The sequence below is a fragment of the Poecile atricapillus genome, chromosome 1 (assembly GCF_030490865.1).
Source record: "Poecile atricapillus isolate bPoeAtr1 chromosome 1, bPoeAtr1.hap1, whole genome shotgun sequence".
Classification (NCBI taxonomy): domain Eukaryota; kingdom Metazoa; phylum Chordata; class Aves; order Passeriformes; family Paridae; genus Poecile; species Poecile atricapillus.
In genome coordinates, this window is record NC_081249.1 from 24,958,711 (window position 1) to 24,977,382 (window position 18,672).

Consider the following 18,672-nt stretch of genomic DNA (forward strand, 5'->3'; position numbering starts at 1 on the left):
AGAATAGAATAGAATAGAATAGAATAGAATAGAATAGAATAGAATAGAATAGAATAGAATAGAATAGAATAGAATAGAATAGAATAGAATAGAATAGAATAGAATAGAATAGAATAGAATAGAATAGAATAGAATAGAATAGAATAGAATAGAATAGAATAGAATAGAATAGAATAGAATAGAATAGAATAGAATAGAATAGAAATATGGGCTTGAAGAGTGCAGATGCTAACTGTAAGGCAGATGGTGACATTTAATGACAGTAAAATTTATTGACTGTAACATTTATCAATGGATCATTAGAAGGCTTCCAGTGCCTTGGCCCTTCAGTACCTACTGTGTAGGAAACAGCCATAGTCAACAAATAGTACTGTAGGACTAAAAATAACAGCTCCATCAGCTCACGTGGTCTCTTGCAAAAGTAATCCAGAGAGCTCTTGAAAGCCTGATCGAGCCATAGATGTTCTGCCCAGTCCTGCTGCTCAGCAGGCTGGGGCTCTGGCCAGGTGCCAGGGGAGCAGGTTCCCAAAACCCTCCCCTGAGCATGCCCTGCTCTCAAGGACAGTGAGTGCAACCCTCACACCCAAGAAAGAGCAAGGGTGACCCAGCAGATGGTGACACTTGCTGTGCTACAGGGAGACAGCAATTTCCCTTGTGAATGGGGACTAATCCAGTTTTACAGTTTTATCAAATGTATCCAGTACTTTGACACTCATACAACTGTAAGTAAAAATCCTTTTGAAAACCTCACCAGCTAACCAATTCCATCAAGATCAGTTTTCTTTCTCTTTACCTGAGCAAAGTGTGGAAATCTTGTCATAAATACACTGATGGAAAAGCTGTATATTTTGATGCTCCTGCTCAGTGTATTGACTAAGAGCTTCTATCACCTATGTTCTCTTCCTCTCTCTCATTCCCTGTGCTGCCCTTCCATCCTCACACATTCAAGAATGTCTTCAAAATTGTCTGTCTACTGCCAAGGATTTTGCAGTAAAGTGGAGGACAGGCAGTGATGCTCCTTCAGTCTGGTAATTGCTGTGTTTAAAAACAAAAGAGGCATAGATCTATAGCAGACGTTTATAGGATTGAAAAATTTGAATACAAAAGGGCTCTAAAAAAATTCCAAGGGTCACTATGTGTAGCTTCCAGCTCTGTGAACCTATATCTCAGAGAAGAGGGTTTTCTTCCATTAACCTAGTTTACTAAGTGTATTTTCCAAGCAGCAATGAACAAGTGTCATTAGCATTCACTCAGAGTGAGAGAATGGCTTTGACTGTGGTTCTGCTTATTTGACTTCTCTCACTAAACCTTATCCATCATGATGAATGCTTGGCCCACTTTGATTCTGGTAGGCGTAACGCACAGTCTGCTGGGGAACGGAGCCTGGGCGATGTCCAGTCCCTGCTGCTGCAGTCAAACCATAGAATCACTTTAACCTGCACATTTTACAACCTTCTAAAAACAGCTGGGTTATTTGCCCTGATCTTTCTTATCAGCATTAAAAATTTTTATGGCTAGAAGAAGGAAATATATTTTTCCGATATCCAGCATAAATTTATTCAGGACCTGTTTATATCCATTTGCTCTTGCGCTAGCATTGCCTTGAAGCTTAAATAGCTGCATGCCTATCTGTGATATTTACCCACTGGTGTATTTATAGACGGCCCTCCTGTACCCTTTCTCAGGCTTTGTTTCACCAGGGCAAACAAGCTGAGTTCCCATAAGATCACTGTCAGTCTTCTAATGACTCTATTGCTGCGTGATTTAGTTTTTCCAGAGAGCAAGTGTCCAAGTTTCTGTGCTGTAATCCAAACGAGTTTCTACTGATGACTCAGTAACACTCTTACATTTACTCTGCCCAAAATTCTTCATCAGATACAATTTAGAATCCAATTTGCCTTTTTTATGGATGGTCATGTCAGTCCCCTGTGATCAGAGCTCTTGGCAAATTGTTGAGCTCGTGGTTTAAAAATGTCATAGATTCATCAACTTTAGGGGAGCTGTGACAGCTTCCACCAGCTGGGGATCTGCATCTGATATTTCAGCTTGCAGGACACAGTTTTCTCTGCGTCTGGCCTGAAATGGTGGAGCTCACTGCCAACTCCCCTCCCCCAAGTCCTTCCACAGGGGAACCACAGATTTGCTTCTGTCCAGCCTGCAGTGTTAAAAAAAGCACTTACTCCAACTCATGCTAACAAAATATGTGGCAAAATTTGGAAAATACTCTGTTCATTATGCATTTGTTTAAAAACATCCAAGAATCTGAGCTCCTTTTTTTTGTTTGTTTAAATTCAAAACGTTTTCATTCATTCCAGTAATTTTGATTTCTTGCTGTTCAATTCTTGTCCTTCATTTCATTCTCAGACCTTATTAAATGTGAATAAAACTTTTGAAATGGCAATTAAAATAGCTTTCTTCCTGTGGAGAGAACCTAAGTGTGACTGCGCTGTTGCCTATTGTCCTGCTTCATTTCTTCCTTTCTCAGGTCTATCCTTCATCTTCCATCATCTGTGATTTAGACGAAGCTCTTCGTGGCAAGGACCTTAATTTTATATTCATCTCTGCCGAAAGCAGAGACATTTACTGGTTTCTGAAAGTATAAAGAATGTAGCGGATCAATGCCATTATCCTGAACCGCACTTAGAAGACAAAGGCAGATCTTGAATTGATGCTCTCGGGAGCACAGAAGCAGAGCTACATTCTGGGCTACTGCAGATTTGCCAGAGGACTCTTCTGTATATTTCCACCTAAGAACATAGCCAGGGTAAAAGCTACAAAAGCACAGGTGACTGTGATAAATCTTGTAACACAGGATTGCCTCATCAAATCAAGCAAATGATAACAAAAATTTTGACTGCTAGGATTAAGATAGCCAAAGAGCAGCAAGTCTTTCAGCTGGACTCTGAGCTCAATCAGGGCATGGTGTCAATAGGCTGCATTGATTTAAAGTAAAGATTTGGTGACAGTATTTCTGCTTTTGAGTAAGCCCTAAAGGAACTTGCACAGGAGGCAGTGGAGCAAGTGCACTAGATCCTTGAGAGATTTGGGATCTGTGATCAGGGGAAATAGATTAAGGACTTGATCTCTTGGGCACCTCTCTCCCAGCTAAAAGCTCTCATGATGCTAAGCACCCTTGTTTTCCCTCAAATTCTGCAACAGGTGTCTGCAGCCTCCATGGAAGAAAGTGGTTTAAAAGCACCTTCTTTCTTTGTTTTTGTTTTCCTTTTTGGCTTGGATGTTGGTGTATTCGACACACTGCATTCTGTGATCCCTGTTTGAAAGGTCCAAGCCTGCCTAGGCACACATCATGCTGCCCTGGAGCTGAGCACTGCAGCCCTGAGCATCATGCTGCTGTCACCCTTGGTCAAACACCTGCTCTCAGAGTCCTGGATTTGTGTTTCTGCATCAGCACTTTAGCTGCTCTCTGTATGGTACTCATTTATTTATGCTTGATTGACACGCCTCTCTGGACAAAAACTTTGCATTTGCCTATTAAAATACTTCTCAACTTGGAAGATAATGAAATAATTTTCTCTCTGTTGTGTTTTTGGGTTTTTTTAAAATTCCGTGACACTTGTGCCAGCACCACACAGTTCATTGATCTGCTGTCCTGAGTTCACCAACACAATCTTTGGTGTATGGGTTTTAACTGACAGGTAGTCAATCAACAGCAGAGAGAGCTGCTGATATTGAACTTGTGATAGCTTGTTTTGGGAACTGCAAAGGACTAGCTCTTCTACAAGCCTCAAGATTCTTTTGAAAGAAAGGTTTAAATGACATGGAAATACATCTCTGAGTTTAACACAGGAGTGTGCTTTGTTGAGGTGAGGCTTTTACTACAGAGAGGTGTAAACTCCCTAGGCTAAAACTACAGAGATAATTACGTATAGCATAGGAACCCCAGCACAGCAATTGATCCAGTATGACCCCTATATGGTTAATTACAGATTGTCAAGGCAATTTCTGTTCAAGCTGGACTGATATTTAATTAGTCACCTCCACATTGAAATCCTGACCTTGGCTTGGCACACAGAAAACAGAGACTTATGTATCTGGCCAAAGCATCTCATTGCTGCCCAGGGGCAGGTAGACAAGGTGTCAACAGCTGAAAATGGAAAATGGCAAATGAAAGTCCAAAATGAAAGAGTAGCTTTCTTTACTGGCTCTTTCCTTTCTTTCCTGCTCTCCTTCCTCCCAAACCAATTGCTCAGGCTAGAAGAATTAATAAAACACACAGAAGTATAATCATCTTTTGGACACTTTCACTTAATTCATACAGCAGAACAGAGGAAATATCTCTACTCATAACTTTTTTGGTCAAATTGCAAACTGGAAATTTATTCCTGCTGTTTTGTCTTTCAGCCATGGCAGAAATTTACCTTCTACCTTGTGCCTACCTGGTTTCCTTAGTAACTTCTCATAAGAATATGACAAAAGCTTGGAAAAGACCAAATAAATTGTCAACCGCTTAATCTTTATTTATAGAAAATGATATGCTGTTAAATCTACTAGGTCTCTGTCAAAGCTGTCTGATGTATTTCTTAGAACATTGATTTCTTTCTTGTTCAAAAGCGGTCCAGATATTATTAAAATGAGACACCTCCTCCACCAAATATAAGAATCTTTTTGCTTGCATAAACAGATTTAAGGCCTGGAAGTTACCAGAACCTACATATATGCTTCATATATATCCTTTGTTTATGAGAGTCAGTACCAACATTTTTCAGCTTTGCATGAATTTAAATGTTTTGCAGAAAAAAGTGGTTAAAATCATCCCTCTATGATGGATGATTTAGAATATTTAGATTATTCAAATACTATCAAAAAGAATTAGATTATTTAAATAGAAAAAAAGGATTTAGATTATTTAAGTACTATCAAAATGGATGCTTGAATAAAGATGTCATGAGTGTATGATTTAGAAGCAACAGTGGAACCAGAATCAGGACATAAGAGAATCAGAACATCTTTAATTGTGAAACAAAGGAGTGTGGACTTGCAATAACTGTATGTTTCATTGTTTGTGTTACTTCACAACTCCCACGATGGCATGGGTACCACTTGCCAGATGGTGCAGATGCAAAATATCTGTCTGTCCTACAAGGTTGCAAGTATAAATGGACGGTACTGGGACATGCAGGAGGAGAGAAAAAACAAGGGACCTGTGCAGAGAGTTCAGGTGCTTTACAGTCAATACCTTGTAGGGAAAAGTCTGACAAGAAAGGAAGCCAGGAAGGGAGTGGCATGCTTCTAAATATTTTGGGCAGTTCCATTTTTTTCCTTTAAAGTTCTTGAAATGATTTCCTGACCTGTGTCAAGCTTCTTTCAAAAGTCTCCCAGCAATCCCTCCATATGGCTTTCCAATGGCAAAGAATTGCCATGTTTGTGTTGTTGATAGCTGGCAAATTATTTGATCAGAATCTGTTTCTCCAAATAAATATGGAAGGGTGTATGTACAGTTAAGTGCAGAAGAATGGTGAGGAGATACATGATGGATGTCATTCAGTGGTAACCCAGATATTGCTTATAGTGAAACCCCTAATGCTTTGTTAAGATCACTGTTCTGTGTTGTAATATGTTGTTATTCCATTGCCTTTGGATGGGTTTTCCCACGACATGTCATGTATCATGTTCTCTACTGAAATCAGCCATGCGCTTTTCACTTCGATCATGTTTTCATCACATCTCTGACATAAAAAGCTTCATAAACTCATGCCCATTTTCTTCTACCATGGGTCAGTGCCAAGGATGTCCCCTGTTGCTGCTTACCTTGCTTGGGAAGCTACTGGGGAACCCCTGCTGGGGATGCAGAGGTAATAAGTGCCTTCTGACCATTGCTGTGTGCATTGTACTTGTTTATTCCATCCTGCTTGAGTGCAGGTGGGCATTAATACTGGCAGAGGCCAGTCTGCTGCTCTGACCTCAACCAAAACAGGAAGCAAAAGGAAAAACAAATTTTGGAAGAGGTGTCTACTTGAAGTGCCAGAATTTAAGAAAATCTGCGCCTATTATGGGTTAGAAGGAGATGGAGTGTTGAAATTAGATTATCTTGTCTCAAGTCGAAATTAATCTCTTTCTTTCTGGGCTGGCCCGTGGTTTGGGAGGAGATCCTGGGTCAGAAGAACCTACCAGAGCTCAGGGACTGTGATGGTGGTGGATGCAGTACGCCAGGCTGGAAACAGAACAGTTGAGATGAGTTTGGGTTGGCGTTATTCCCTCTGCCCCTGCCTTGAAGGCTTTTTGCCCCTCGAGGGGGACAGGTGGGGCGAGAAGGGAGAGCAGGGGCTGTGGTGGTATCTCCTGGCATGTATGCTGCATTCAGGGAGGCTGATGGCAACAGAGGGACCCTGCGAGCCCACACCAGCCGGCTCCTAACAAATAAATACTGATTGCTCATAGTGTCCTGTCCAAGCAAAGCCTTGAGGAACGGTTTTTGTCAGAATAAGAGGCACAGGAAGGCTCTGTCTCAGGTTAGCCTTCACAGTCCTGAGTATTTTGTTGGCTTCCCAGGCGGTGCCGCAGACCATCGGGCTGGAAGCTGGCGGGAGGCGCTCCGGGGATGGAGCATCCCGGCAGGGGCACGGCGGGGATGCTGCGCACCGGGGCGAGCCCGCGATCCGGCCGCTGGGCCGAGGCTCCCGAACGGTTTTCCTCCCGCAAGGGAACGCAGGGCAAAGGCAGAGATCGCGTTAATGCGGCCGGCCGGGCCGGAACCCGCTGCCGGTGCTCCCAGAGGTAGACGGTCCGGAACGGGTCTCCCCGAGCCTGGCGCCGAAGGCTTGTTGGGGTTCGTTCCCTGCGCGACGGCGCCGTCCGAGGAGGAAATGAGCGGCCGGGGGATCCCACAACTTTTCCCCTCGGCCGGCGGTGCCCGGCGAGCTCCCGCTCCCGCTCCCGCTCCCGCTCCCGCTCCCGCTCCCGCTCCCGCTCCCGCTGCGCGCCCGCGGAGGCGCCGCCCGCCCGCTAGGGGGCGCCCGGCGTCCGGCGGCCGGTGCGCGCAGCGGGCGCGGAGCGGAGCGCGGGTCTCGGCGGGCGCGCGGCCCCCGCCCGCCGCCGCTGCCAGTGATGTCATGGGGCGGCGGCGGCGGCGGCGGCCGCGGCGGCGGCGGCGGCGGGGCGGGGAGGAGGCGGCACTGCAGCTGCATGTGTCTGTAGCGGCGGGGCCGGGGCGTCGTCATCTGCATTCACATGGGGGCGGCGCCGCCGGCCTCCGCCTGAAGCCCCCGCCGGGGGAGACACAAAACCCACGCGAGGCGCGGGGCGCCGAGACCCCCGCCCGCCGCCGCCATCGCCATGAATTCGGCGGAGCAGACCGTTACGTGGCTGATCGCCCTGGGCGTGCTGGAGTCGCCCAAAAAGACCATCTCCGACCCCGAGGGCTTCCTTCAGTCCTCTCTGAAGGACGGCGTGGTGCTGTGCCGCCTGCTCGACCGCCTGCTCCCGGGCACCATAGACAAAGTAAGTGCCCGGCGCCCCCCGCTCCGCCGCCCTTTGTGCGGCCGGGCCCGCCGCCCCCGGCCCCGCCCGCGCCGCCCCCCGCGCCGGAGGGGGGACCCCCGGGCCCGGGGAGGGCGGTGGGGGGCGCGGGGGGCGGAGCGGGGGTCAGTCCCCGTCGGGAGGCCGGGGGAGAGCGGGGAGCGGCAGCCGGGCTGGAGGGGCTTCCCCCTGCGGGCCACTGTTCTGCGAGTGTTTCACAAACGCTCCTCTCCCCAAAGCGGAGTCCTGGCTGTGCACGGGAGATGCATTAATTTTGGGGCATGGACTATGGACCCTTTTCTTGTGTGCCACGAGCCGGCTGCAAACTTATCTACGCAACTGCTGGAACAGCCGGTGCCTCACCTCGCTTGGGAGGTGATTCACCCCATCCCTTCCAGCCTCTGAAGGACATTTTAGCGTTTGATGCTTAGTTTTCTTGAAGGCTGTTTTAGCGTTATTTGGGTCCTTCACTGTTCGGTAGCGTGTGGAAAAAAAAAAATATCTTTCTTTTTCGTTTTTTTTTTGGGGGGGGGGCTGAAAAAACGCGTTACAGCTCTAGTCTGCATTGTGTTTGAAGAAAATGTACTCTGTCAGGTAACTTTTATGTGTTCTGTGTGTGTACGTAATTCCCGTTGTAACTCAGCTAGAGCGAGAGGGGTTTGGTTGTGCCTCAAAACTTGGGACAGTACCGTTGTCTAACCTGATGTCCAATAACCTAGCGCACACAGAGATCCACATATTGACAAAAAACTTTCCTTGTGTGCCAGTCCAAGGTGGTGAAGGGTAGATTGATGAAGGTCATCTGCTATGCTGATGGGATGACTCTTTGCTTGAAAATAACATCGTATTTTTCACCTTTTGCAGTTAGCAGAGTACTCCACTCGTTGGAGCTTGCTGACAGTGGGCTTTTGTTACCTTCTGTGCCTCTATTTCAAGTAGTTCTCAGACCCACAAAGTTGAAACCAGTGCCTTGAGCCCAGCGGAACAGTGGACTGGGCTGTCCCTCTTCGGTTCTTCAGTTTGCCACCCACTAGGGTTGTTACTGTTTCATGTTGTACTGTAGCATGGAGATCTCGGTTCTGGGCTGGAGTCCCATTCTGCAGATGTAGTAGATCATTCTTGCCTCCCAAATTCACAGGTACATTAGGAGGTGGTATGGCCATATAACCCCACAGCAGTCCACAGTGCTATTGGCGGGCGATGGAAGTGATGAAAGCGGGCACAGTGTGTCGGTGGCTGTGTGAGCGTGGGTAACGCGGGGACCACCCTGGTGGCCAGTGGGGCTAGCTGGGACAGCTGGAGCCCCTGCCACTGCTGCTGACAGCTTTCTTCACCATCATTTTACCCTAAGTCGCTGTTCAGGCGGTAGAGCTGAAGAGGATATCCCTGCTCACAAGGGGCTGCAGCTTGGTAGAGGTAGTACATGAGGAGCAAACTGTTGTCCAGCGTACTGGGCTGCAAAGTGGGGCTCCAGAGCAGGCAAATGTCCTGTTCTGCCATCAAGTAAATGTCTTGTTCTGCCATCCGGGGTGACACATGTGACGTAGGGCTGGGGGCAGGTGGGGCTCCTCCACCTAGCTCTCCACTGGCTCTGTCAGGCTCTGCCCATGCCTCCTTGTCCCCAGGCTCTTTTGCCCGGTGGCACCAAGCCCGAGGAGGGTTTTGGCAGCCTGTCCCACACCGCTGCTCCAGGCACGCTCCCTGAGCACCTCTTGGACTTTGGGTTCTGAGCTTTAGGGCAGAAAAGGTCTTTCCCCTTTGTGTAGATGTCAAGCCTAGTAAAATGGGGTCCTGCACTCAGTCTGGGAAAGAGGCTCTAGTGAAAACAAAATTAAACAAAAAAGCATAACAGAAATAAGTGTTAAGAGTGTTTCCCAACTTAGTGTGCTTTTCTGTTACGGTGTAGTTGGGGACAGCTCGGTTAGTTGAATGAAAGGCTCTCTTTTCATCTCAGAGGAACAAACACCTCTCACGTTCGGGTGCGAGTCTCTTCACAGCCCCCATCCGCAGAGGAGGGTTTGCAGGGGCGCACAGCTCCCCGCAGGCAGCCACGGCCCCAGCGTGGCGTGAAGGAGCTGTCGGTGGGGCTCACCGTGCCCCTGGTGCTGCAGCAGCGCGGCTTCAGGGGGACCGTGCGGGCTGCGGTGGCAGCCAGGGCGGGAGGAGCCTCCCATCCTCCCCGAGCTCGCCCCGCGTGGAGCACGGAGCTGGGACAGGCGGCAGCCCTGGACGTCCCTGCTGACACCGTGTGTCTCCTCTGGCCCTGACTTAGCTGTAAGTCTGGGGAGAAATAGCCCTCTAAAAAAATTTTTTTAGGGGGATCCTTGGTTTTGTGAGGGTAACTGTACTTTTCCCCTGGGCCATTCACAAAGCACTTTCTAATTCATAGATGTGTCTGAGAGACTCACAAACTCCTTTTTTCGTCTAACTTTGTAAATATTCTTTTTCTGTAGGCTCAGGATTTATACCTCATATCTCTTTCATATCCTCATATCTTTGTTATGTCTGAGCTGTTTACATGTTACTTTATTCATTTTCTTTGCTTGTTAGTAAACAGATATAAAATTTCCATCCTCTCCTGTGCCATGGTATTTTTTCCAGGTCTTTTTGGCTACTACTGTTTGCTACTTTTTTTTTATACTGAGTACATTTAAAATATGAGCCTTTTTATTCCTTATTTGCCCTGAAAATCTTCAGTTAAAACTGGACATTTTTGAAGTCTAAAAGAAACAAGGTTTGTCCCACGGATGTAGACTGATTCAGTTCTTAAAATCATTTGAGATCATAACTTTCTATAAATATCTGAGATTAGCAGACACTTTGAAGATTCACAGAGCTCATTTTTCTGTAAATACAAAATAGTAACTATAACCAAAGAGAACATTAAAAAAAAAATACCAATTATAAATATGAAGAAATGTTTATCAGCTTGGGGTGCCTTTAACGATGTTTTCAAGAAAATGCTATAAATTTATTTCTTTCAGAAACAGATTAGAAAGAGGATTCAATATATGGAAGAATGTAGTTATATTTTTTTTGGCATTTTGTGCTTTTTAAAGCCTCTGGGTACCCCGAGAGTAATTAGTATGAGATTTTTAATAAATAAAGATTATGCGACCATAAAAGGAATCAAGCATTTGAAGGTCAAAGGACAGAATTTTCATAAGTAGATAAAACAAATTAGTAGGTTTCACGGCTGGTTAGTATATTCTTTCTTTAGATTGCTGTGTATTTGTATACCAGCATTGCTCAGAACAACCTACAGAGCTTCTTGCCAGGAAGTTTTGGCTGAATTTGTTTACATTATAATCATTTTATATCTTGAACAGGAAAGGACAGATATTAAATTCACTAGATTCCTGGAAGTCAGAATGAAAATACCTTGGAAAATAATGTTGTTACAGACTGTTTCTTATTTTTGGGCTTCCATTTAATGTCATAAACATTCCTTTGCGTTTTGAAAGAGACCATGACGGGGTAAAACAAAATAGTTGGGTTAGGCAGTGTGATGGTACTGCACAGTAACCTTCTCCTGAACACAGGAAATGAACAAAAGCGAGGGCAATTATTTTAAAAAAATAAAAAAAATAGCAAAATCAACAAAACCGACAACAGCTTCCCCCCCCCCCCCCTCCCCCCGTCCAAACCCAGCCATGTCTTAGTTTTTTTAAGGCATGGAGATCTGTGCTGAAACATGGTTAGTTGATTTGCTCCAAAAGATAGGGAATTCTATTGATTTTAATTTAATTTCAGTAATTTGAATAAAAAGCCATAATTTCAAGTTACAGGATTTCAACCTTGTGTGGTAAAACTGAATTAGTTTGATGGCAGGGAAGGGATCCCCGTGGAAGCATTGCAGTGCAGTTGTCTGCCGCTTAGATGCTTTTCCTCTCAGAGATCATTTTCCAAACAGATTCCTCCATCGCAGACCAGTTTGACCCACTTTCAACGTTGTAAACAGAGATCAGAATTGGAGCGGGAATTTTCCTTGTCATGTGAGGCTTTGCGCTTCATTAAGTTTTGTTTGTACTTTTATTTTTGGTCAGCTGTTCGACAGAAAGCGTCGTTTTGAGGACAGCTTTGTTCTTATTTGGGGAGAGCGGGGAAGACGCATCGGGGAATGCGATGCAGCAGCCATTTGACACCCCGTGGTGCCCCCCTCCCGTCAGAGGCTCCTGAAGGGCAGGAGAGCAGCTGGTTCGGTGCTTTGGAGCCGGGGGATGGCTGGGGGTGCGGCTGGGTCTCGCACGCCCTGGCCCCCCTCCGTCGAATGGACCATCCCCAGCCATCGCACTGAGCGTAGGATTGAGGAGCCCAGAAGCTGCTCTGCTGCGCGTGGGAGGCTGATCCAAAACACAGCCGCTTCCTCTTGCTGCTCCCGCATCGCTGAGGTGGGAGACGGACGGCACGGGGCTGGCCCCGGGAAAACAGATCCAGCTCTCTCTCTTGCTGGAGGAGACCTGGTGCATGGCTGAAAGGAAACGTCATTCCTATTCCCTGTGGAGGACTGGGTACTGGCGTTGACATTAATTTGGTTATTAATTGGGATAGTACCAGGTCTGATGGCAGCAAAGATTAAGATCTTTGTACAAATACCTCATACATCTGTATGATTCTCTTTTTAATGAGAGAGGTCTCCGGCTAAATGAGGCATTCTGAATTGTAATTTAGGAATAAATTAACCCTTTGGGATTCACAAGGCAAATGGATTGTTCTGTGTGAGCACAAGCACTGGGAGTATCCAAAAGGAGGGTTTGGGCAGCCACGTGTGGCAGCCATGTCACCAGCCTTGTCCCTTGTCCCTGTGAGGAGCGTGTGCACCTACGGCTCAGCAAAGGGAGATTTATGCTCATTTATCTCTGAATTCACGTGTAAATATCGGGGCTAAGTATACTTTTCTCCTGTTGTGACAAGGTGTGACCTGAAAGTGGTATTTCACATGTTGAGAAGGAAGAAGAAAGGAAAGGTGTTTTGGACCCAGAGTTAATAACAAGTGATGATTTTTGTAGCCCAGTGTCATTGCAGAGGGTGCAATGCTGGCTGAATGTGGAGCCCAGAGCTTGAGAACGTCCCACCAGCAGTGCAGACATTACTCGTAAGGTGTAAATTTCCAGGTGCTAGTTGGCCCTGAGCAACCTACATTTTGGAAGTTCTGGCAGGATGTTCTCACCCTGAAGCCTTGGTGAGGTTTTTGGGGATTGTTTGGTTGACCCCAAAGTCTGTCCTGCCTTCTCTCAGTGAAATCTGTTGGGAAGGTATTGTGGTTGCTTGTATTGCAGCAGCAGCAGCAGGTCATCACAGGACTAGACCTGGGAGGCAGGAAGCAAAATCTGCATTTTAATGTGCATATGCTCTCTTCCTTCAGCAACAGTCCTCCCAGGGAGATTATTGTGCTTCTGGCAAGAATAATCCGTGCCGGACAGGTGTGCCTGCTGTGGCTGCGTGCTCGGGGAACACCGCTGCGTCTGTGAATGCTGTTGCTCCAGAGTGGAAGCACTGCAAGGACGAGCAGTGCCTTCCAAAGTTATCCCAAACAAAGTCATTAGAGTGCCTTTTTCCTGCATATGTGCTGTTCTCATCAGTGGTACTGTGAGCTGTGTAGGATTTTTTTGGTCCAGTAACAGACTTGTGATTAACCATGTTACTCCTACTGCCTTGTGAGAGCAGGAATGCACGAATGCTTTGAAGGAGAATGCCCTTGCTTTCCTGTCTATGTACTGGCTCTATAATTCTGATGACTGGGATATTATCTGAGGAAATATGATCTGCCTGTGCTCATTAGGAAGCAGAGGACTTGTATCTATGTGTGCTGCCTTCTTCCTTGAAAACCAGATCCTGTCAATGCATAAAGATCTAGAATGGCTTAAATGTGTGCCAGATCCTGAGAAGAGAGGGCAATTAAGAAAACTGTTGGCCATTAAATTGTTTTTTGTGAGAAAATGTGGAAAAATAATGTGGTTCTGCTGGTCTTACTCTCATTACTGTCTTTTCCAGAGTTTTTATATATGTTTTTTCTATGCCTGTACACAATATGGACAAGAGAAAAAGTGATTATTTAGCCCTCAGGTGCCCTACTGCTACCCAGACTATCCTCCAGTTGCTGTGTCTCTGTGGAGAAAAAGAAGAAATGTGGGGATGCCACCAGCAGGCTCCTCTCTGGTTACACTGCATGCTAGTGGCTGATGGCACCACATTGTTCAGCTGAAAACATTTAAGATTGTAATTCCAGCCTTAGAAAACTGTAAGTTTGGCTTTAAAATTGAAGTTTGCAGACTAGGTATGTATGTAAGTGTATTTATGCATACACTGACATATATATTTATATATATTATATATAATATGCATATATAATATTAAAATCTGGCTATCACTGAGGGGAATTCAATATACATCTTCCTTAAATAACAATTTTAATTAGTTGTTATCCAATGGCTGTGATTTAAAGAGCTGGAACCTTAAAACATTTAGAGCATGACAGGACTTACAAAAATAGTGTGAGCTGGCAGAATGGAAGCAGTGGCTTGCACCTTGGCTGGCTAAGCTTTACTCCCTGATCCTCAGCCAGTGTGACACTTCTGCTCTCTCCCTCACTTTGCTGCCTAGAGCAAAGCCATTTTCTCTCCACATCTCTCAGTGTTATGTGATTGCTGCCATTACCCACCATCAGAGTCATAGAACCATAGAATGGTTTGGGTTGGAAGGGACCTTAAAGATCATCTAGCTCAAACACCCCTGCCATGGAACACCTTCCACTAGACCAGGTTGCTCAAAACCCCATCCGCTTTGCCTTGAACACTTCCAGGGATGAGGCATCCATGACTTGTCTGGGCAACCTGTTTCAGTGCCTCAATGCTGTAATTGTGATGGGGAGTTCAAGAGGGGTGGTCAGCTTCATCTGCAAGAAATTTCCTTTGTGCTGCTCCTCATCACAGATCACTGACACCCTGTGGGCCCCTGTCCCTTCTTGGCTGATGAAACACTGCTTGGGTCTAAGTGCATTTAATACAGGTCTCCATTTTCCTGCTCTGCAGTGAGTGCTATTGGATGATGTTGGCAGCTTGCCCAGAAGAGAATCCATCCCTTCTGTAGGGCTTTGGTAGTCCTATGGAATATTTTCATGGGGTGGGGGAAGGGGGAAAGCAGTAAAAATCATATACCCCCCACTGGTGCAGCTGTGCTGTCAGGGAAGTGCTTTTGTTGGCTTTGTTAATGTCACTGGGGGAAGTGGTACTGTTAGACTGGCAGAGGAATTCCCTCTCTGGCATATGTTACATCCACACTGAGGAGCGATGCCAGCATATCTAGCAGCAGAGCTCTCCCAGTGTAAACAAACCCTGAGTGATTGGACTCCTGAAGCCTGAGCTTGCGCTGCATCAAAACAGCGATGCTCCACAGGAAACACTGCAGGGTTTACGTGACAAGGGGGGCAAAATCCTTCCCCATTAGCCTTCCTTCACAGGGGAATCTCTTCAGTTCAGTTCCTGCCAAGCCCACACCTGGAGCTACACTTCATCGGGCTTTTTTCACCCACTGACTTCAGGGAAATACACGTCCTGCTTTGGACGCTTAATGCTGGCACCCCTGGAGCTCTGCAGCCTGAGGCTGATGATGCTGCTGGGGGTTGGGGGTCAGTTGCATGCTAGCTGATTTCCTCTTTTTCTTTAAAATAGCAAGAAAATAAGCAAAACCACAGGAATTAGGAATATTAGTTCTTAGTCTTTAGGACAGAAGGGAAAGCAGATTACTGCTGCAGCTGCAACCAGTCTCTCTTATGTGTGTATATCACATCCTTCAGGCACACTCCTGTGCATGTGTTCTGGTAGGACTCCTGCCTAGCTCAGGTCACAGGTGGGGGGCCTGCAAGATCCTTGTAGCAGTTGCAAAGACAGCTTGTAAGTTTTACATGCATGGCGTTCTCATTTTCTTAATGCTGTCAACCCATGTTTTCTGTATGAAAAACAAAAATTTGATGTAAACTTGAGAAAATAAAAGTATCGTATGGACTGCTCTGGTGCCCTTAGGCTATCATGTTTGTAACTTAAGGCTGGGTACAAATCTGCCTCATGGGAGTCAGTTTATAGCATTCCACAAAATCACAGCATCAGTTAGGTTGGAAAAGACCTCTGAGATCATCCAGTCTTTGAGTGAACACCACCTCGTTAACTAGGCCTTGGCACTAAGTGCCCCATCCAGTCTTTTCTTAAACACCTCCAGGGAGGGTGACCCCACCACCTCCCTGGACAGCTCATTCCAATGTTTAATCACACTTTCTGTCAAGAAAAGCCTCCTAATGTCCAACCTGAACCTTCCCTGATGCAACTTGAGTCAATGTACTTTGATGGGAATTTAATCAGGGTCCAAAGGAAGTGGCAAAAGTACTGTACTTCTATTGCAAAAAATGTACTGTTTTCCTGAATATTGTTTAATTCAGGTGCATATCTGAAAAGATGAGCTCAAACAGCTGAATTACTTTTACAGAGTAATTTTTGGAGGGCAGATTAATGGAAAAAAGCAGCTCTAATTTTTGCATAAGGTCCTGTTAAGGTCCTGTTTATAAAGGCTGCCACAAGACCCGGCTGGCATTTTAACCAAACTGTACATTTCATTTGCAAACTTAGCTGAACTTAGGTTTTGAGGGCTATTACACTAAAGAACTGAAGCAGCTAAAGCAGAACATTTGTGTGTTTGAATGTAGGTCACTGTTGATGATGGCTAGTCAGGCAGAGGAGCATTTCTGAACATGTGCAAAGGAAGATATCAGAGGAGTCTTCAGCCAGCTAAAAGCGCTCCTGGTTTCAGATAGCATCGCCAAATGGAGGTTGAGGGAACACAGAGTGTTGGCTGACAAATTGATGTGGCCTGTGGCATGGTAAAGAAAAGGCAGTGGGTTACGTTTGTGTAGCTAAGTGTGGGATTGGGTTTGATAGTTTGGAAGGTGGTGGTGTGTGGTCTGAGGTGAAAGAGATGGAATACAGGGACTAGTGTGGGGATGTAGGATGTAAAGCAGAGGAGTGTCACATATGGGGTTAGTCATGCTGATGGCTTTGGAGTGCAACAATGGGATCTAAGAGCTGCTTCTGTGGCTGTCATTAATAGTGGTGTCCAAGGGCAAGAGGTTTGGGAACCTTTGTACTCTATTGTTAATAAAAAATGGACATTAACCACTTTTCAGAGAGTTCTTCGAAACTACACTCAAAGGACTCTTGTAAGTCTAGAAGACTGGAGTTTAAGATACTAATTAGATACCTGCTCTTACTTTCTGCTGTATTTTGATTAACTTCCTGGCTGGGTATCCTATTCAGCAAATAAGAATTTTAGGGCATATCATAAGGCACCTTCCTTCCTCTTTGTATTGTATGTAGAGCCTAGGTGAGTTGTGGAAATCTGAAATTTTGGCACCTTTATGCATAACCTGTAGGAGTGTCAGTCTTTTGCTGGATCTAGCTCTTACTATCTGTGTGTCTGTCTGACTGCCTGCTGCTGTGCTGTCAGAGCATGGGTTCCCTCAAGCCAAAATGCAGATGTCTCACCCATGCTGACTGCTGTGAAAATTATTATTGAGAAGTTTGTGGGTCGCAGGCTTTATAGGGTGGGAAAAGTCAGTGCTAAAGAGCTGCAGTACTGCAGAAACTGTATCATGCTAAGGTCTGGTGCTCTGTCAAGACACCTGATTTTAAAGCAAAACTGCACTTTGCTGAGAATCCTGATCTGTGTTTTTAGTTTAGTTATAGCACCCTGCTAATGTGCCATCAGTATGGTGTGCGATCCTTTAAGTGATTGTGCTCAACTGCAGGGTGCTCCTTACTTAGAGATGTGGAAGATGTGATCCTTTGAAGTGCAGCTGTGCCTCCTGCTGTCCTGGGAGGAGCACGGGGCTCCATCTGCAGTCCTCTCAGCCCAACTGCTCACTGACTGTGGAGGAAGTGCTGCACCTGCCATTTGTTCCTAGCGGTGGATGCTTCCTCGAGAAGCAGAGGATGTCCTCCTGTGTAGCTGTGTAGCCACTTTTTCTTTTCCATCCCTGCTGGGTGCAATTTGTGAGGACCAGTGGTCGGGAAGAGAGCAGGAAACCCGAATGCCGAAAGGGATGGGCCCTGCTGGGCATGGGCGCAGGTGCAGGCAGGAGGCAGCAGCTGGGAGGGGTGGGGAGGGAAGGAACGTGCAGGAGGTGTTGGACAGTTCAACACCTGCAGCTTCACCACCCAGACTGGTGTGAGAATGGCCAAGCTTCCTCCTCATGATGTTTTTAATCTTGTTTTTATCCCTGAACACAAATCCTGACAACAAATCCCAGGCTGTAGTGCTTGTGCAGGAGGTGTTTGCTTCATTGGAAGAGCAGTTGCCCTTGACCAGTCAAAGGGGTTGGAAGCAAGGGAAACACAGCTGCTGTGGGACTGAATGCTATCCACAGGACCCTTCCGTTAGCCTCGCTGCGTTGTGCAGTTATGATATTTTTACTGATTAGATTGCAGTAGTGTTCTGTGTGTACAAGGTGTTCTGAAACATGGAGAGAAAACTGTTTTGTGCTGTGAAGGGAATCTGATGTAAAAGGCTCCAGGCAGGATAAATAGGATTTCTCACTACTTACAGGCTCAGTCACTGAACTTCTGGCTGGAGCAGCCTTACACGTGAACAGGGCAGTTTTTACATGTCTGCTGAACTTGGCTACTAGTTTGCAGCTAATGTTACATTCCGCATTAGTTTCTGCTTCTTAGTAACAGAGATAGTCTTCTTACATACTAAACCATGTTGCACTTACTATATGTTGTGCTAGATAAATGATTGATTTAAGTTGCATGTAGGAACCGTGTTGTTACTCTGTCTATCTGGTAGATTCCAGTTTCTATGTAAAGACCTTGTACAATTCTCACTCTGTGACCCAGCTTGTCATATTGTTCAGCAGATGAATGCAAGTAAACAGCTAATTTTCCATATATACAGCTGAAGATGTCTCCTACTTTTTATTAATGTTTCATGTTTAATTGAGATTGCAATCAAACAACTGTGGGTTTTCTTGTTCTTCTTTTTTTTTTTTTTTTTTTTTTTTTCATTATTATACACATTCCTGCTTATTTTCTTCATGTAATTTCCCTGTCCAAATAAACTAGTAGTAGCCTTTTTCATTTTTTTCTAAGATCACCCACCATTCTTTTTCCTGATGCAGCCTCTCTGCATTGTCCTTTATTATTCACTTAT

General features: G+C 45.8%; 1 protein-coding gene across 3 annotated transcripts in view; it reads left to right on the plus strand.

Annotated features, from left to right (window-relative positions):
• The first annotated feature begins 7,095 nt into the window (after positions 1-7,095).
• ARHGEF7 (Rho guanine nucleotide exchange factor 7) overlaps positions 7,096-18,672 on the plus strand; it is a 118,139-nt gene continuing 106,562 nt past the window's right edge. For all 3 annotated transcript variants that reach the window (XM_058840761.1, XM_058840727.1, XM_058840745.1), the window contains exon 1: positions 7,096-7,458. In XM_058840761.1, the coding sequence (XP_058696744.1) occupies positions 7,294-7,458 (165 nt within the window). In that variant the 5' untranslated portion in view covers positions 7,096-7,293. The remainder of the gene's footprint in view (positions 7,459-18,672) is intronic.